Source organism: Stegostoma tigrinum, chromosome 20, assembly GCF_030684315.1.
Source record: "Stegostoma tigrinum isolate sSteTig4 chromosome 20, sSteTig4.hap1, whole genome shotgun sequence".
Taxonomy (NCBI): domain Eukaryota; kingdom Metazoa; phylum Chordata; class Chondrichthyes; order Orectolobiformes; family Stegostomatidae; genus Stegostoma; species Stegostoma tigrinum.
In genome coordinates, this window is record NC_081373.1 from 3,115,127 (window position 1) to 3,136,196 (window position 21,070).

Genomic DNA, 21,070 nt, shown 5'->3' on the forward strand with positions numbered 1-21,070 from the left:
ACAACCAACACTAAACCATGTTGGGGTTCCGAGTGTTCCAGACAAATTGTACTGATCTCAAGCAGTGTGCCGTTGGAAGGAGGGTCAGGAGCAGTTAACTTGGCTCTTGGATCTGCATTTCCCACAGCAAGAAACAACTGAATGGAGGCCAGTGAGCCAATAAGCCAAATCTGCAGTATTGGAGCTGAGAGCTTAAGTTACCCCAAGGGTAAAATTCAGTCTGTTTGGGTCTGAAGGGTCTAGACCGAAAAGTCAGCTTTTGTGCTCCTAAGATGCTGCTTGGCCTGCTGTGTTCATGCAGCCCCACACGGTGTTGTCTTGGATCTGAATTGTGTAAGGTTTGACAGAAAAGCGAGGTTCTGCCTGAGGTTTTTTTTAATAAAGGTTTTATCCTTTTAAATTGTAATGACTGTGTTTTGTTTGGGGGCAGAGATTAAATAGTGAAGGAATTTAAACTGAACAAATTGATCAAGGCATTGTGTCATCTAGGACTAGCTAAGAGGTTTCGCATCAGGCCATTAGAATATTTATTTTCATAAGCATGTTTATACTGATTCAAGCCCAATGTCTATACCTTTTATAAAAGGAACAATCACAATGTCTGAGAAAGGGAATGGGAAACATTTACACTCTTCACCCACACCTCTCTTCCCACACTATTTCATCCTATTGTCATGCTAGTAAAAGCTCTTTCTTAATTCACTTAAAAATATACCTCAGAAATACCTTCTGGCTGGCCTTTCACCTTGTGTTCACCGTGACATTTCGGTAGCAAGCAATCTGCTTAGCCACAGCCTCACCTGCATCTTCAATGCTATATTTTTCATTAAAATGAATGCGTCATTCTCACCGTGACCATTCCCCAGTAGACTCCATCTTTGCTCTTTTACATCTGAGGAATGCACATTTATCCAGATAGAGAGAACAACTACATAGCCATTTACCTCCAGATCTGTTTGGACCACAAAATTAGATTTTGCCCTCATTTGCCAAAATTGCTCACTATTCTATGATCATTTTGGTATTCAAAGAAAGCACCTGACTTCTGTTCTCTGTTGAAAATTATCGTGTTAAACTATTCTTCCTCACTTCCCACAGTGAGTATTAAGAACTGAACAAAATACCTGAAGAGCTGCAGATGCCGAAAATCAGAAACAATAATCAGAAAATCAGTAAAAACTCAGCAGGTCTGACAGTACCGGTTTTGGGTCCAGTGTTCCTTCTTTAAAGCTGAAGGTCTGACAATTCTGAAGAGGAGTCATCGTACTTGAAATGTTAACTCTGCTTTCTTTCCGCAGATGCTGCCAGACCCGCTGAACTCTTCCAGCAATTTCTATTTTTGGTTAAGTATTCAGAGTTCCTGGTCTTCTTAGTTACTTGGAGACCATCAAACACCGGCTCTACTACTTACTTTCAATCTCCTAGCTCATTAGGATAAACCTTCTCTAAAGTGACCTGAAGGTCTTGTACTAAACTCAATGTTTCTGCGTAGTTTGTGTGCCTGTCCTCATGTTCTCTGAGCTTAACCCTATTCCCATTAAACTGTTGACAACTCAACTTCTTCCTGGTTCCCAGATTAGCTAAGGAGTGTGAGCAGTTCTCTCTGCTCAGCAATGAGATCTCAGGCCTCTCCGCTTAAGAACTCCTGGACTTTCCATCTTTGCAAGGTATGGTTTAATCTCCAACTACCTTTTATTCCCAAATCCTCTGTTGTTGCCCTCGCAATTCTGTGTCACTTTTAGTAAATCACAAACAACATCCTTTGCAACCATGAAGATAAATTAAAGCTCAATGATTTCTTCTCCTGTCTGCAGCCTTTTACATAGTTGACCACACAATCCTTCCAACTGCTCTCTACTGTTGTTCAGCTGGGTAAGGCTGGCCTCATCTGTTTCTATTCTTAACTATTTAAATCAAAGCTGGATAAATCACATGAAATGATGTCTTGTGTTGCTGGATGAGCAAGAGGGGTAGTGTCCCCTCAATAATTTATGGTTAGACCCTAATTTCTCACTTGCATGCTGTAGTTTGGCAACATCATGTGAAAACACAGCATCAGACACAACTGTACTCTAACAAAAACCAGCTTCACCTCAACATTCCTTCTTTTGAGCCCTCTAATTTATCTAAACTGTTGAATCGCAGTACTGGATCAGAAGTTTCCAACTAAGTACTGGGGAGATTGAAGCCAGAGATTTTGGTCCTTACTAAAATCCCCGTTCCTTGGCAAATGACTCCATCCCTCTCCCAGGCAATTATAAGCTCATAGCAGACTGGTCGAGACCAAGGAGGGTGTAGGCCTGTAACATCAGCTTTCCTGCTCTTCTGATGCTGCTTTGCCTGCTGTGTTCGTCCAGCTGTACACTTTGTTATCTCAAGTTCTCCAGCATCTGCAGTTCCTAATATTTCTGGTCAAGACCTTGATGCTGCTTTTACCACCATCATAAAGCTGTCAATTACACATATGTAATATCACTCAGACTGCTTACTTCTATCTCTAAAACAATGCTAAACTCATCTGCTGTAGAAATCTTCATACGTGCCTGTTAGCATCTAACCTTAATATGCCAATGCATTCCACTCTCTGTAAACTTGATGCCACTTTAAAAAAAGTTTGCTACTTAGAAATATTCACCAAGTAATTATCCTCTCTGAACTAGAATGGTTTTCAGTTAAAATATCTTGACTTTAAAATTCTCATCCAAAGTTTCATTACCACCATGGACCTAGCAAATTCTCATCTCTAATCTCTTCCCAATCCCACATACCCTGAGGGATGTCTGTACTCCTCCAATGCTGGCTTCTTAAGCATTCCCAATTTTAATTCACTACACCAGTAATGGCAACAGCTGCATTTATCCAGAGCTGAAGGTCTACCCGCAGCCTTGTTATTCTCCTTAAAACCTAGCACTCTAATAGCTCCTTGGACAGCGTGGAGAGAGATAGTCGAGACCCAAAACATCAGCTTTCCTGCTTGGCCTGCTGTGTTCATTTAGCTCTATACAATGTTATCTTAGACAGCTTGGTTTCATTTTTTGTTTGAAAGAATCCCTGTAAAGTGCTTTGGAAATGTTTTACCGTATAAAAGACATTATACATACACAAGATATCAATTCTTATTACAATTAAATATTGAATTTCCTATGCTCTGACATAAATTTATAACATGCACTTTGCTGTATTATTGTGTTACAACTTTCGATAATTATACACTAACAAAGCTTAATGAATAATACAATTAGTCACTCTAAATGGGCATGGCTTGTTTTTTGCCAAGCACTACTGTGCATGGCAATGCACTCATCACAAGTAATAGTATTTAATTATATATCTAAGCATTCTTGAAATAAATGTCATTTTGAATGTGCATCAACCTTCCAGGACACATGAAAATTACCTGATACCAATGTACCTTCTGAGGCCTATTGCATGTCCATATAATTACAACACCTGTTTAATTCTTACCAAAAATAGAATTTTGCCAAGTTCATTCAATTGCACAGGAGCACTGACAAAAAGATCATGCCAGATCTATGAAAAGCACACAGGGGTGACACTTGAAACGGCTTGCAAAAAAAATTGTAAAATTATGTTTAAAAATTCCTGAGAAATTCCAGACACTGATATGATACAATCACACAATAGTAAGGGCTCAAAATGATTCAATAAAAAGATTTAAATCTTTCAGGCCAGCATCTTTTAATTTTTACTGCATGGAACAATACTATATGCATATCCTACCTCCGGAAAAAAAAAGAGTATCGTGTTATCCAAGTGGCAGTCAATTATTCTGAAGTTCTTTGTGGACAATACGTCAACATAAAATATCCTAAGCTAAAAAACGTAAGAAAAAGGAGAAAAAAAACCAGAATCCTACTCACATTCTTGTAGACTGAAATCTGTCCAAAACTTGGCTCCCAGTAGTTAACTTGCAATCACAAGATCACAACACCAGAACTTTCTCAACAATGTGGAAAATTGCCAAATCCCTCCTCTACATAAACGCAGGTTATATCATTACCTGGCCAATTGCTGCCCCAGTCAACTCTTGATCTTCAATAAGTGATGGAAGGTGTCATCAATGCTATCAAACAATACCTGCTTGGCAATAACCTGCTCACTAATGCCAAGTTTAGGTTCTAGAGGGCCATTCAGCTCCTGACATCATTATAGCCTTGACTGAAACATGGTCAGAAGAGTTGAAATCCAGGTGATGTGAAACTGGCAGCACTTGACATCAATTTGACATCAAGGAGCCACAACAAAACTAATTGGGAGGATACTCTCCGCCTGTCATATCTGGCACACAGGGGGATATTTGTGGCTACTGGAGGTCAGTCATCTCAGCTGTAGGACATCTTTGCAGGAATTCCTCAGGGTACTGTCCTAGGCCCAACCATCTTCAGTTGCTTCATCCATGACCATCAAGTCAGAAGTGGGGATGTTCAATGATGATTGCACAATGTTCAATGCAATTGCAATTCTTCACAGGCTGCTTTACTATTCAATTACAACAAGATCTGAACTACATCCAGGCTTCAGCTGACAAGTGGCAAATAGTACTCGAACCACAAAAGCCAGACAATGGCCATCTCCAACAACAGACAATCTTACCTATTGCTCCTTGACATTTAATCATATTATAATCAATGAATCCTCCATTCCCAACATGCGAGGGGTGGGAGAAGAGAAGGTGGGTTCCATTGACCAGAAATTTAACTGGACTTGGCATATAAATACAGTGGTGACAAAAACAGGTCGAAAACAAGGAATACTAGTGCGAATAACTCATTCTCACTTCCCAAAGCCTGTCCACCATCTACAAGGCTCAAACCAGGACAGTGATGGAATACTCCCACTTCCACTTCAAGCTTCCAATTTCCACCCTGTACATATGGTCCATCTCTGATCCCTTCCTTCCCTTCCTCAATATCCATGTCAAACTTCTGGGGACAGGCTGGTCACCAATATAAACTCACTGACTCCCACAGTTACTTTGACTGAGCATCCTCACACCTTGCCTCTTCCAAGACTCCACTTGATTCTTCTGGTTTCTCTGCTTGTTTCATCAGTTCCGATGATACAAGCTTCTACAAGGCATCCTCTGAAATTTCAACATTCTTTGTCAACCAAGGATTCTCCACCACTGCAGTTGACGCGGCCCTCAGTCCTGTCCAACCCATCTCTTGCACTTGTGACCACATCCCTTCTCTCCCCTCCCACAACAGTGATAGGATCCCACCGATCCTCACTTAGAAACCCATCACCAACTCAAGTGAAAGGAGCATTAGCCGCCACCTCCTTTAGGATGCCACCACAAGACATATTCCCCTCCCACATCAGCTTTCCACAGGCAGTATTCCCTCTGAAACTCCTTGGTCCTCTCTTCCTTCATTCTCAACATTTTCCCACAACCTCCCACAGTACATTCCATGCAATCGCAGGTGTAACACCTATCGATTTACTTCTTCCCTCCACAATATCCAAGATCCCAGACATACCTTCTAGGTGAAGCAGCAATTTACCAGCACCTGATTCAATGCAATCTACTTTGTTCACTGCACACAAAAGTGATCTCCTCTACTAAATGAACATTGGGCATTGTTTTGCTGGACACTTGTGTTCTGTCTGTTGAAATGACCGAGCTTCCAGGTGCCTACAACTTCAACACACCACCATGTCCCCTGGCCAACATCCGTGTCTCGGCTTACTGCAGTGCTTCAGTGAAGCTTAGGGCAAACTAGAAGAATAGTATCTCATGTTCCACTGCAGGCCCCTGCATGGTCCCCATTAGCAACTATTGATTCTCCCAGACTGACCTTTACCCATTTCTTTGTCTGTTCAATCACTTTCTCTCTCTCTCCACACCCCCGCTCTCCCACTCTCTCTCTCTCTCTCTCTCTCTTTTTCACCTCCCACCCATCTCCAACTATCATTTACTCTTTTCCCTTCCCTTAAACCTCAGCTTGTATACCAACCTCTTCTCAACTACAATCTGTTCTGAAGAAGGGTCACGAGACCCAAAACATTAACACTGCTTCCTCCTCACAAATGCTGCCAGACCTGAGTTTTCACCAGTAATTTCCACTTTTGTTTACTCCCAACTTGCGCAGATGGGTGCAGCTTCAACACTCAACAAGTTGACACCATGTAGGACAAAGCAGTCCACTTGATTTGCATTGCATCCACTCCGTCAACCATCACTAGCCAGTAGCAGCAGTGTGGACAACTTACAAAATGCAATGCAGAAGTTCACCAAATATCCTTGGACAGCACCTTTCATACCTACAACCACTTCCATCTACAAAGGACAAGGTCAGCAGATACATGAGAACACCAAACTTGCAAGTTTTCCTCCAAGCCGTTCAACATCCTGACTTGGAAATGTATCGCTGTTCCTTCACTGTTGCTAGACCAAAATCCTGGAATTGCCTCCTTAATGGCATTCTATCTACTGCACGTGAACTGCAGCAGTTTAAGAAGGCTGCTCACCAACATCTTCTCAAAGGCAACTGACAATGGGCAATAAGTTGATCATTGACTTCAGGAAGGAAGGAGGGGGACATGCCACTAATCACATCAACGGAGGTAAGGTGGAGAGGGTTGAGAGCATCAAGTTCCTGGGAGTGACCTTAACCAACAATCTTTCCTGGACTTCCCACCATGGATGCAAGAGTGAAGAAGGCACGATGCCTCTTCTTCCTCAGAAGGCTCAGGAAATTCGGCACGTCCACAACTTTTACAGGTGCATCACAGAAAGCATTCTGAGTGCGTAATGGCATGGTGCAGCAACTGCTCTGTGTAGGTTCATACAGTCCTGGGCAAAGTGGTGTGCACAGCCCAGACCACTACGCAAGCCAAACTCCCATCCACGGACTCCATTTACATGGCTTGCTGCCGCTAAGGCTGCCATCATTATCAGGAGCCCTCCTATCCTGCTAATACTCTCTTCCAACCTCTTCCATCAGGCAGAGGATACAGAAGCTTGAACACACGCACCAAAGGGTTCAAGAACAACTTCTTCTTTGCTGTTATTAGACTGCTGAATGGACCGCTCTAATTTCAATTTTATGTTGACCTTGCTTTTGTGAACCTCCTGTGCAGTTGCAATCTTGTATGCTTTGCTCTGTCTAAACACCCAATGATCTGTCTGTCCTCATTTGTTATCTGACTGTACTGCATGCAAAACAAAGCTTTTCACTGCACTGTGGTACATGTGACAACACTAAGTCAAATGAAAGTTGGCTGGCTAATTAGCGACACCCATGTCACATCAGAGCACAGAAAAAAAAACACTAATTAAAATAAAACAGGTTTTGTACCTTAGTCTGAAAAACTGCTGCCATTTTTAAAAGTATTTATGGGTACTTAATGCCAAAAAAAAGCTAATAAGAAATCATATTTACAGACTAGTCCGCGGTCAACCTCCACAGGGATCATAAAATCCTTTCACAAGGTTAATTATAATAGACAAATCCATCCCAAAATAAAAAAAGAGAACTAGAGCATACAAACCCCGAAACAATAAGGATTTGAGACCCATAAATTGCAACCACTTAACAATCCATGGAAAATGTGGTCCATGAGAAATACTCTAAAATTTGCAATATTAAGCTTCCACAAATAAGATGTCCAAACAAGGACTGACTAGTAGCCTTACTCAAATTTCTGATACAATTAGTTATTTGGGAAAGGGTTCATTCCATAGACCTAAATTTTACTTCACAAGGGAACAAGTCCTTCAAATGCAATAGACAATAGGTGCTGGAGTAGGCCATTCGGCCCTTTGAGCCAGCACCACCATTCATTATGATCATGGCTAATTATCCACAATCAGTATCCTGTTCCTGCCTTATCCCCATAACCCTTGATTCCACTATCTTTAAGAGCTCTATCTCTTTCTTGAAAGTATCCAGAGAGTTGGCCTCCAATGCCTTCTGGGGCAGAGCATTCCATATATCTACCACTCTCTGGGTGAAGAAGTTTTTCCTCATCTCTGTTATAATCATGGTACAGCTTTATGCAAAGTAACTAGACGAGAACTCAACTAATTGTTGAACTGCAGCTTGACCAGTAAAAATGATTTATAATCAAAAGCAAACACTGCAAATCATTTATCAGATGGGTGCATCTTTAATTAATCCAGTGGCATAACAGCAGCAGTCCAAAATCATCCCATCAGTCAAGTGTTCTCAATAAATGGTGGCCATTTTCCAATTACTGCTAGTTATTTGTTCTTTACACAATTGGATTTAGTCAAACAGCAGAGGAATGAAAGTTAACTCAGGTATTTCTCCCCCCCCACCCCAAACATCATTCTTCAATATTATATTTGTATGCTCAAAATACATAGCAATGATGTTAAAACATAGAAGAAAACAGGCACACAGGCAAGATGGAGTTATGAATAAAGCTGGACTAGGATTATGATGCTCAGCTGGACCGACACTAAAAAAAACAATATTAGTCTTATTAGATTATAGCTAAAAACAGATGCTTTCATGTTCTGTGACATTATACTTAGAAGCAAGAATAGGCCATTTGTATCTTTGAGCCTGCTCTACTAGTAAACTGGATCATGGCTGATCTGGTCATGGTGTCAGCTACACTTTTTGCTTCCACCTTCTAATTCCTGATCTCTTGTCCATCTGTGCACCATTACCCCTGGTTCTCTTGTCCATAGGCCAAAAACCTATATTTTGCAACCTCTTGATTTCTTACTTGATCTTTAATGTACTGTAGTTTCAAAAGAGCACTGTAGGCTTTTCTACTCAGGAAGCCAGAGTTGGTAATACTACCTATACTTTAAAACATATCTATTTTAAATTGGTAAATTTCAAAGTTTCACAGAATAGTTGTAAAACGGAACTGCATTTAAAAAAAAGGATTGAGACAGGGAGAAGTTAGGAAAAAGGAGAGGTTTTTAAAAAAAGCATACTACACTATCAAAGATCACAATCGAATGCCTGTGGAAAATTGGAGACTTGAAGTTTATTTTTGATGGAAGGTGGAAGGAACCGTTCTGAGGAAAGGTCACCAGACCCAAAATGTTAACTCTGCTTTTTTCTTTCACAGATGCTGCTAGACCTGCTGGGCTTTTCCAGAAACTTTGTTTCTGAATGAGTTTTTGTTAAGATAATAGGAGTTTAATGAAGGTAATAACAAAACTAAAGAGATATTTCATTGGAAGCATTTCTGAAAAGGTTTATTTGGATGATGTCTGTTATGGAGAGACCGACATACGAGGAAGGGCTAAACTGGTTGGAACTCTACTCACTGGAGTTTAGAAGCATAAGAGGGATCTCAATGAAGGGTCTAGGCCTGAAACGTCAGCTTTTGTGCTCCCGAGATGCTCCTTGGCCTGCTGTGTTCATCCAGCTTCATACTTGGTTATCTTGGATTCTCCAGCATCTGTAGGTCCCATTATCTCTTTATAATGATGTTGCCAGGTTATAGGGAGTTACAGGGAGAGATTGGCCTGGATAGGACTGTACTCCTTAAAACGTAGGAGAATTAACATTTTGGGTCTGGTGATCCTTCCTCAGAACTGTTCCTTCCACCTTCCATCAAAAATAAACTTCAAGTCTCCAATTTTCCACAAGCATTCGATTGTGATCTTTGATAGTGTAGTATGCTTTTTTTTAAAAAAGCACTCTTTTTTTCCTAACTTCTCCCTGCCTCAAATCAACATCATTGTAAATCTTCTTTGCACACTTTCCAGTTTAACAATGTCTTTTCTGTAACAGGGTGACCAAAACAGTACACAATGCTCCAAATGCAGCCTCATCAAAAACTTCCACAAACTGTAACATAACGTCCCAACTCCTATACTAAATGCCTTGACTGATGAAAGCCAGCATACCAAATGCCATCTTCAGCACCGTGTCTACCTATGACACCGCTTTCAACAAACCATGTACTTGTACTCCTATGTCCTTCTGTTCCACATCACTCCTCAGGACCTTTCCATTTACTGTCTAAGCCCTACCTTGGTTTGACTTTCCAAAATGCAACACCTCACACTTATCTGTCTCGAATTACATTTGCCCATTTCCCCAACTGATCAAGATACCTCTAATTTTTGATAACCTTTTTCACTGTAAACTGTATCTCCAAATTCTGTATCATCTGCAAACTTACTAATCATGCCTTGTACATTCACATCCAGATCATTTATATAAATAACAAATAACAAAGGTCCCAGCACCAACCCCTGTAGCGCACCGCTAGTCACAGATCTCCAGCCCGAGAAACAACTTTCAACCATCACCCACTGCTTCCTACCATCGAGCCAATTTTGCATTCGGCTAGCTAGCTCTCACTGGATCCCATGCGACCTAACTTTCATGAATAACCTGCATGCAGTACCTTGTCAAAGGCCTTACTAAAGTCCAGTTAGACAACATCTACTGTCCCATCCTCATCTAGCCTCTTGGTTACCTCTTCAAAAAAAACTCTGAAAGATTTGTCAGACATGACTTCCCACGCACAAATCTACACTGACTATCCCTAACCAGATCGACTATAAATATTGGTTATTCTTGTTCCTCAGTATCTGCTCCAACAACTTGTCTACCATTGATGTCAGGCTCACTTGCCTATATTTCCCTGCCTAGTCTTTGCTACCTTTCTTAAACAATGGAACAACATTAGCCACCCTCCAGTCTTCCAGAACTTCACCAGAGGTTAAAAATGAAGCAAAAATCTCTGCAAGGGCCTCTGCAATTTCTTCACTAGCCTCCCATTACATCTGAGGATGAAGTTGATCAGGCCCAGGGGATTTATCCATCTTAATACGCTCTAAGGCTGCAAACTTCGCCTCTCTGGTAACATGTATGTGGTCCAAAACATCCCCATTTGTTTCCCTTATTTCCTTAGCATCCATGATTCTCTCCTCGGTATACATGCAGGAGAAGTATTCATTGAAAATCTCTCTACACACAGATGGCCATGCTGATCTTTAAGGGGACCTATTCTCTCCCTAGCCACCCTCTTACTGTAGCTGTTGAAACACCTGGGCAGATCATTAACCATATCTGCCAGATCCATCTCATACCCTCTTTTTGTTTTTCAGATTTCCCTCTTAAGTGTGCTCCTACACTATTTATAGTCATCCAGGAATTCACCTGAGCCCGATAGCTTAAACCCACTGTAAGCCTTCTTCTTTTCCCTCACCAGAGCCTCAAAATCCCTTGTTGGCGAGGAATGCCTATTCCTACCAGCTTCTTCCTTCACCCTAGCAGGGACATATTGTCCCTGGACTCTTGATTTCACACTTTTAAAAACCTTTCATTTCTTCTCTCTGAAAGTTGAGGGTCTTTGGAACTTCTATCCCCTCAGCTCTCTGTGGCAACAGTCCTTGTGGATAATTAAGGCTTAAGACTGATTCTTGATTGGTCAGAGAGTCGAAATCACGGGGAAAGGGCAAGAAAGGAAATGGGAAGACTGTGTCTGATGAGCCATGGTTCAAGTGAATAGCACAGCAGGCTCAAGGGAGCAAACAGCCTATTCTTGTTTCTATTTCTTACGGTTTTATATGTTTGTTGCGGTGTACGGGTTGTAACTCACTAATTTGGCATGTATTGATCTGGCACCCACAGCATTTGTTTTTTTCTGTAGTGGCATTTGGTGGGTCTATGATGACCACTTTTTGTCACACTTTGAACACCTAAGTCCTATTTAGAGTGCTCAATTGGAAAATCATTCATCCCTTAAGCATGTGATTGCTACAAATCAATGAGAGGTCTTTATTTTTTTTTAAAAAGGTGCTTGTGCATCAGATATACTTGGCCTCTGTGGTCCAGCAAAAAGGAGGTTGCTGACTAGGGAGAGACAACCTTAAGAGGAGTTATAAAAGTGGACAGATTTCTAGACATTAAAGAACTAAAGGAATAAGGCAGAACACTGAAGCAGAAGAAAAACTATGAAAGGCAAAAACATGGTTTGATGTTTCTACTGTTATTTGTCACTTTTTGTGGCCACGCTGTCACTGTCCCTTCACTATATGGGATTCAAATTTTGCTGTGACTATTGGTTGGTACTTTTTCAAAACAGAAGAATGAAGGAGACCAATCAGCTCAGTGAGAAGAGCCAGGTTTGGCATTCAACTAGTGGGATTAAGCTCTTGACAGGATTTAAATGTATTGGATGGGCATTTATCAAATAATTTTTTTTTGAATACAGTGAAGCCACATTAGATGCTTACAACTTGATTTTATTTCATCTCAACATAAAAGTGTAGAAAACAGAAACAGGAGTAAGTCCACTGATGCTGCTCTACCATTTGATATGATCATGGCTGATCATCCTAGTCAGTATTCAGTTCCCGCTTTCGCCCTATACTCTTTGATCCTTCAGCCCTAACTATATCTTCCATGAGTAGCAGCACGGTGGCTCAGTGGTTACCACTGCTGCTTCAGGGCACCATGGACCAGGTTCAATTCCAGCCTTGGGTGCCTGTCTGAATGGAGTTTTTACGTTCTCCCCATGTCTTGGTGTGGGTTTACCCCAGGTGCTCTGGTTTCCTCCCACCAATCCAAAAGGTGTGCAGGTTAGGTGAATTGGCCAAGCTAAAAATTGCCCCACAGTGTCCAAGGATGTGCAAGCTACTGCACTCCTGCCTCACAATGCAGCCTCCTACACTGGGGAAACAAAGACATAGAATGTATGACTACTTTGAGAACACCTACGTTCTGTCCACAAAAAAAAATTACATTGAACTTTCAGTTGCCTGTCACTTCAACACATCACCTTGTTCCCCGGCCAACATCTGTCTCAGACTTGTTGCAGTGCTCCAGCGAAGCTCAGTGCAAACTAGAAAAACAGCACCTCAATTCCACTTGTGGCCTTTCAACAATATAGATTTCAACAACTTTAGGGCTTGAAGCACTTTCTCCCATGTCCTTACCCCAATCCCCACATACCAAGCCTTGTTATCATATGCAAAAACACAGTTGCTAGAAAAGCTCAGCAGGTCTGGCAGCATCTGTGAGGGAAATAACAGTTAACATTTCGGGTCCGGTGACTGGACCCAAAATGCTAACTGTTTTTTCCTTCACAAATGCTGTCAGGCCCGCTGAGCTGTTCCAGCAACTGTTTTTGTTCCTGATTTACGGCATCTGCAGTTCTTTTGGTTTTTACTTGTTATCATGTGGTCTGCTATTACACAAAACCCATTGTTAGCCACTAATCTTCATTAGTAGCTACTCTTTCACCTAGGCTGATTGTTACCCATTCCTTTGCCTGTCCAACTGTTCTTTTTGCTCTTAATGAAATGTTAACTCTGATTTCTCTGCACAGATGCTGCCAGATCGGCTGAACTTTTCCAGCAATTTCTGCTTTGCTTCTGATTTGAAGCATCCACCATTCTGTGTAAAAAATACCTGCTTTGACTGAGAGGTAACTGCATAACCCTGATTATCTGTAGGAAGCATTTTCTTAAATATTTAAGATGGAACTCTCTGGAGAGAGCTGTTGAAAATTAGATTAGATTAGATTCCATTCCCTACAGTGTGAAAACAGGCCCTTCAGCCCAACAAGTCCACACCGCCCCTTGAAGCATCCGACCCTGACCCATCCCCTACAACCCACACACCCCTGAACACTATGGGCAAATTAGCATGGCCAATCCACCTAGCCTGCACATCTTTGGACTATGGAAAATGCTATGAAATGGTGATATAGCATGTAATTAGAATAATATTAATATTGGGACGCTGTCCCACTCATGGGACTGTCAATTAGACACCAGGACTTTCCCATCAGTCTGGGCTCGTGACACCAGCGCCATGGGCATTCCTCATCAAGGACCCGGGTTCAAGGACTGGTGCCACAGAAATGGATAGAGCGATCAAGTGCCAGCTATCACCCAGGAATCCCTTCATCGCCAGATCAATATCCTGGAACCTCTTCCCTAACCACACTGTGGGTATTTCTATAACAAACGGACTGCAGCAGATACTCACTAATGTCTTCTCAAGGTCAATAAATGCTAGCCCAACAAGCGATGGCCATGCCCTGCTAGTGAAGAATCTAAGTACGTTGGGGAGTAAGGAATGAAAAGGTACACTGATAGGGTGAGATTGAATGGAATGGGAGCAGGTTTGGTTTTCTGTGCTGTAAGTTTAAATCAATTAGCTAGGAAACAATTAACTGCATCTCTTGCAAAAAGGTGCAACAACATTCTAAAACAGAGTCTGCCTCAGTTTAAAGCTCTGAGAGACAGCTTTCGCATGGAAGTTCCACAAATTAATTCCAAGAAAGGCAATATCAATTCTTTAATTCTTAAATCAATAAGTACTTACAGGGCTTTGCAGTATTTGAGAAACACGCTTCCTTTGTTCCATCAGGTTGAAATCCTGTCTCAAATCTGGTGACATGTTTCTCTCGCGAATATATTCAGGGTCATTTTCATTGATGCGGTCAAAATAGCACCCTTTATGAATCTCGCTGGGCAAGGGAGGGGAAGTTACTACCTCCTGGTTGGTATCGCCACTCATAGTCACTGTTGTTTAGTATCTGTTAACATACAAATCAAGAAACAAGCAAGTTGATAATACCACTATCCAAAAATCATAAATGTAAATTACATACGACACTTGAAAATAAGTCCTCCATTTCAAGTTTCCAGTACAAAAGGTCATAGATATTTAAGCCACCTTCCTCGTGTTATATTAACTGTTTAATGTGATTAAATATAGGAATGTTTGCTTAATAACCCTCAACACATAGTTGCTCGAGTTAATCATTATCAGCTGTGACTTCTTACTTTTTTTATTTAACCTGGTTTTCTAATCAAATTGTACCAAAGATGTTATTACACACCTCTGGAGCTCCTCTCTGCCCCTTAGTACTGAATATGCAGAACACTATCACCAGCTGGCACTAAAGAGATTTTTTTAATCCACATATAAAGCAGAAACATAAGATAAAATGGAACATCTTTTTAAACAAAAAACACACCTCACTGTAAAGAGAGAGAGATAGTAAGAATTGCTGTTGCTGGAGTCTGGAGATAACACCATGTGGAGGAACACATCAGACCAGGCAACATCAGAGGAGTAGGAAAGTTGATGTTTCAGGTCGGGACACTTCTTCAGAAATGGGGGAGGGAAAGGGGTGTCTGAAATAAAGAGGGAGGGGTGGGGCAGTGATAGCAGGTAGATAGTGGAGCGGATAAGTGGGAGAGAAGACGGACAGATCAAGGAGACAGGACTGAAGCTAATAAAGGTGAGTGTAGCTAGGTGGTGATGGGGAGTAGTCAGTGAAGTGGGAGGAGAGGACAGGTGGGTGAGAAGACGGGCAAGTCAAGGAGGTGGGGGTGTCAGGGTGGGCTGATCTTGGGATGAGGTTGGATGTGGGGAGATTTTGAAGCTAGTAAAGTCCATGTTGAGACCATTGGGTTGTAGGTTTCCAAGGCAAGTTGTTTTAGTTGTAGTTAAATTCGGATTTCTTTCTGGTTTGCGAATACCCAAAATTGTTCACTTTTAGCTACCACTGGAACAGTTATTTTAAGCCTCAGGCTATATTGCAACACTACCACAATTGCTTTTTACATTATAACTTTAAAAATCATTTTACAATTGCTTCTCAAAACCTGTACAGATAGTGGACAACCATGCTGTATGCATCCCTAAAACTGCAAATCTACTTAGTTTTTATTCATTTATCAGATGCTGATATACGCTATTGTATTCTATTAGCTATGAATGGATCACTCTAACTTGGAAAATACAAGTGGAAGGTCAATGGTTCAGTGCAGTGCTTTTTCGCTACTATTCAAGAGTTATAATTTTCAACTTTCAGGAAAGCACAAATTGCCTGCCAACAACTAACAAAGAACAACAGTAAAAAAATCAGAGTCTAGATTAGGAGATATTTATAGAAGAGACTAGCTAAAAAGAAAGTTACTGCCTAGTGAGAATAATGTTGTAAAGGTAAATTGATCCATAGAACTATGAAACATAATTAAACTAACCCATGGCTTAGCCCTGTTTTCTGTATTCATCTTACAAGACATATGCCAAGGGCAAGCAGTACAAAAGTGCACAAAGTTGGTTCCAGTTTCACTCAGGCCTTCATTAAATGATTCAGGATAACACACTTTAGTCCAGAATGGGAATGTCTTCCAGGTAAAAATTTAAACCATAAGGTTTGTTTACTCTCTCTGATGAATGCATGTTATCCCACAACACTGATTGTGTAGTTCTCCTGGTGTCTTGGGAAATACTTATCCCTCAACTAAAACCAAAGAGATTACCAGGATAACAAAGTGTGGAGCTGGATGAACACAGCAGGCGAAGCAGCATCTCAGGAGCACAAAAGCTGATGTTTCGGGCCTGGACCCATAAGAGAGGGGGATGGGGTGAGGGTTCTGGAATATGTAGGGAGAGGGGGGAGGCGGACCTAAGATGGAGAGAAAAGAAGATAGGTGGAGAGGAGAGTATAGGTGGGGAGGTAGGGAGGGGATAGGTCAGCCCAGGGAAGACGGACAGGTCAAGGAGGTGGGATGAGGTTAGTAGGTTGGAAATGGAGGTGCGGCTTGGGGTGGGAGCAAGGGATGGGTGAGAGGAAGAACAGGTTAGGGAGGCAGAGACAGGCTGGGCTGGTTTTGGAATGCAGTGGGGGGAGGGGGCGAACTGGGCTAGTTTTGGGATGCGGTGGGGGAAGGGGAGATTTTGAAGGTGGTGAAGTCCACATTGATACCATTGGGCTGCAGGGTTCCCAAGCAGAATATGAGTTGCTGTTCCTGCAACCCCAAAGAGATTGCCATTCTTGTTTCTCATTGCTGTTCTTGGAATCTTCTTCGTATACATTAACTACTGTGGCTACCCATGGCTGTTCATTTATAGACTAGCCAATTAGAGTTTTTTTTAAATTAACAAAGTGCTTTGGGCATTGAAGTTATGCAAGATGATGCCTAAGTTAATGTATTTTCTTTAGCGGGAATTTTTTTGTCCCTTTTTGGATGCTATTGCATCTCAGGAGACAATGTGTTTATCTCTTTGTGAAACTATTTGTTAAAGTGATTGAATGAAACAAGTTACTTTATATAATAGAAGTGCAGATAAAGCCTCACTACATCATGATGAAACTGCAATATCCGCTAAGAATGCATATCCTGACAATTGGTCTCTCACCAAACAGGAAAAAAAACTGTTCTTCAAAGCCTTGCTTTCCTGCCTACTGTCAAAAAAAACAGGATTTCCTTCTTGTTATATTTAGCCTGTTTTAAAACAGAAAGGTCACCTAGATAACTTTTTATCATATTCATTATTCAGTGGCAATGCTCTACAAACAATAATGCTGACAAGCACTAAATCAACGATACCAAGCTCTCAAAATACAGTCAAGAAAGTAATTCAGGACTAAACTGACAACTGAATTCACACTGAGGTAACTGTGGGAGTCCCCCCACTGCATCCCAAAACCAACCCAGCTCGTCCCTACCTCCCTAACTTGTTCCACCTCTCACCCATCCCCTCCTCCCACCTCAAGCCACACCTCACCCCGCCCCCTTGACCTGTCCGTCCTCCCCGAACTTATCTCCTCCCCACCTATACTCACCTCTACAGGCTCCATCCCCGCCCCTTTAACTTGTCTGTCTCCTCTCCACCTATCTTCTCCTCTATCCACCTTCGATCCACCTCCACCTCTCTCCCTATTTATTTCACATTTATTTCCCCATCCCCCTTTCTGATGAAGGGTCTAGGCCCGAAACATCAGCTTTTGTGCTCCTGAGATCCTGCTTGGCCTGCTGTGTTCATCCAGCCTCACACTTTGTTCTCTCGGATTCTCCAGCATCTGCAGTCCCATTATCTCTCTCACTTGGAGGCTGCTGCTTAGTTAGCATTTTCAGTGCAGAAAAGACAACTAGCAACTAGGTGGTCAACCAAATATCCTCACTCGTCCTGTGACTCAGGCTCTTCAGGCTATTAATGTGGAAATAGCCAAGATACACAAGTTGTACGGTGTAACAATATTTTCATGGAAGGAAACAATCACAGTACATGTGTGAAAAAGCACAAACATGGTAATGAGTGACAAGTCAAGTTTGATAGCTCACACTAAAGTGGCGCAATATACTTTCTGTCCTGAAGTTGAAAGAAGTGTTACTGCTAGTCTTGAGCATTATTCACTGGTAGGCAAGCCTAAATTTTTTTTTGAGTAAAGTACTTCAAACCTAAAGAGGACACTAAAATATTTGCTATTAGGACAATTTCGATTTTCTACACCATCATTTTGATAACCTTGTGAGGAGGAGGGGCAAAAGAGGTAGCAAGTGAGGGGAAAAAAGTACCAACTCCAATTAAAGTCACAGTCACTACTGTTGATGATTCTGCATCCTGTGGAACATCATGCATGAAAGGTTAATTCACTGAAGTTTGTAACTTTTTGTATTTGAACAGAGAAAATTAAAAGCAAGTATATCGTCATTATTCAGTGTCATTGGGCCACAATCTTAGACCTTTCATCATAATGGCAATGTGGCTCTGCCTGTGGTAAATGGACTACAGCAGATAAAAATAGTAGCTCAACTTATAAAAAGGGCAAACTAAATTAAATGTTGGCTCAACTAATAATGCCCACGTCCTGGAAATGACTAAAAACTAAATTTAGTAAGAATTTTCAAAACTACATTTATAAAAAATGAATACACATATACATAGAAACTTTCACAACCTCATGACGCTCCAAAATGTTTTACAACCCATTTTTGAAGCACGTCACTGTTGTACTTTAGGAAATTTGTACATAACTTCTACAAACATAACCAAAATCTCAAAAAACAGAAGAAAGGTTTTGAATTGAATTAGCCTTATTGTCACGTATTCAAATAAGTACAGAGAAGTTTATAAGTCACCACTTACAGCACTCTTTTTAGTTACAAGGTACCTATGTATAGTTTCATCAGGTACATGATTAGTTACAGTGTAACAATATCGCCAACACATGGTGCCCATCTTAGGTACAGAGTACCTAGGTACAATCTTTAGTTACTGAATAGAGAAATGAAGAGGAATTTTAAAAAAGTTACAATACAGCTATACACAGTATAAGCATAGGTCAGAAAAACAAAAAGCAAAGTTAAAAAGACAAACAAGAGCTCTCCACAGTAGTCCAGCACAGTTACTCCTCGTGGTCTGACCACTGGCTACTGACACGGTCTGCAGTGGGCCACTGGCACCATGCTCCACGCTGCTGCTCCCGCATCGCTGCCTTCTCTGCTCTGGGCTGCCAACCACCGATCCACCTTGAGGTGGAAGAAACTTTTTACACAGAGGATTGTCGATATCTGATGTTTCATTGTTACATGCCTCTGAAATAGAGGTTATCAACATAACTCAAGAAGAAGCTGAATTATTGTTCAAAACAAAAAAGGGACAGTTGAAGCACTTCAATTGATTTGGGTCATGCTAGGGCTGGGATGTCTACAACAAACCATGGTTCCACAATGCTAACCAGTGATGCTAGTCTTGAAGTGCACAGGCTCTTGAACATATGAATAAGATATGGAAAACTATCACTTGGTGAATAAATGTGCAGACAGTCCAGTCAATGATGTATAATCAGCCATAAAGCAGATGTGACGCAATTTGAATACACAAATAGAGGCATGTCCTATGCACATTTGTAACAGCCTTGATCAGTAGGCCAGAGAGTCAAATCCCCACAGTGCAGGTACTGAAGGAACAGAGCACTATCATAACTGTTTGCACCGGAATGCAATGTAAAACTACTATTTATGGGGGATGAAAGATCGCCTAGTACTGTTCAGCCAGTGTGGTTTGGCAGGACAATTGTCCTTCAACCACAATCTGCCCTAAAACCGATTAATCAGTCAATGTTAATAAAATGTGAGGCTGGATGAACACAGCAGGCCAAGCAGCATCCCAGGAGCACAAAAGCTGACGTTTCGGGCCTAGACCCTTCATCAGAGAGGGGGATGGGGGGAGGGAACTGGAATAAATAGGGAGAGAGGGGGAGGCGGACCGAAGATGGAGAGTAAAGAAGATAGGTGGAGAAGGTGTAGGTGGGGAGGTAGGGAGGGGATAGGTCAGTCCAGGGAAGACGGACAGGTCAAGGAGGTGGGATGAGGTTAGTAGGTAGCTGGGGGTGCGGCTTGGGGTGGGAGGAAGGGATGGGTGAGAGGAAGAACCGGTTAGGGAGGCAGAGACAGGTTGGACTGGTTTTGGGATGCAGTGGGTGGGGGGGAAGAGCTGGGCTGGTTGTGTGGTGCAGTGGGGGGAGGGGATGAACTGGGCTGGTTTAGGGATGCAGTGGGGGAAGGGGAGATTTTGAAACTGGTGAAGTCCACATTGATACCATATGGCTGCAGGGTTCCCAGGCGGAATATGAGTTGCTGTTCCTGCAACCTTCGGGTTGCAGGAACAGCAACTCATATTCCGCCTGGGTACCCGAAGGTTGCAGGAACAGCAACTCATATTCCGCCTGGGTACCCGAAGGTTGCAGGAACAGCAACTCATATTCCGCCTGGGACCCGAAGGTTGCAGGAACAGCAACTCATATTCCGCCTGGGTACCCGAAGGTTGCAGGAACAGCAACTCATATTCCGCCTGGGTACCCGAAGGTTGCAGGAACAGCAACTCATATTCCGCCTGGGACCCGAAGGTTGCAGGAACAGCAACTCATATTCCGCCTGGGAACCCTGCAGCCATATGGTATCAATGTGGACTTCACCAGTTTCAAAATCTCCCCTTCCCCCACTGCATCCCTAAACCAGCCCAGTTCATCCCCTCCCCCCACTGCACCACACAACCAGCCCAGCTCTTCCCCCCCACCCACTGCATCCCAAAACCAGTCCAACCTGTCTCTGCCTCCCTAACCGGTTCTTCCTCTCACCCATCCCTTCCTCCCACCCCAAGCCGCACCCCCAGCTACCTACTAACCTCATCCCACCTCCTTGACCTGTCCGTCTTCCCTGGACTGACCTATCCCCTCCCTACCTCCCCACCTACACCTTCTCCACCTATCTTCTTTACTCTCCATCTTCGGTCCGCCTCCCCCTCTCTCCCTATTTATTCCAGTTCCCTCCCCCCATCCCCCTCTC

The 21,070-nt window shown here is 42.3% G+C and overlaps 1 protein-coding gene across 8 annotated transcripts in view; it reads right to left on the reverse strand.

The window, feature by feature from the left end:
* LOC125461742 (gamma-adducin) overlaps positions 1 to 21,070 on the reverse strand; it is a 254,847-nt gene that overhangs the window by 124,236 nt on the left and 109,541 nt on the right. For all 8 annotated transcript variants that reach the window (XM_048550862.2, XM_048550861.2, XM_048550863.2 and 5 more), the window contains one exon: positions 14,304 to 14,517. In XM_048550862.2, the coding sequence (XP_048406819.1) occupies positions 14,304 to 14,498 (195 nt within the window). In that variant the 5' untranslated portion in view covers positions 14,499 to 14,517. The remainder of the gene's footprint in view (positions 1 to 14,303; positions 14,518 to 21,070) is intronic.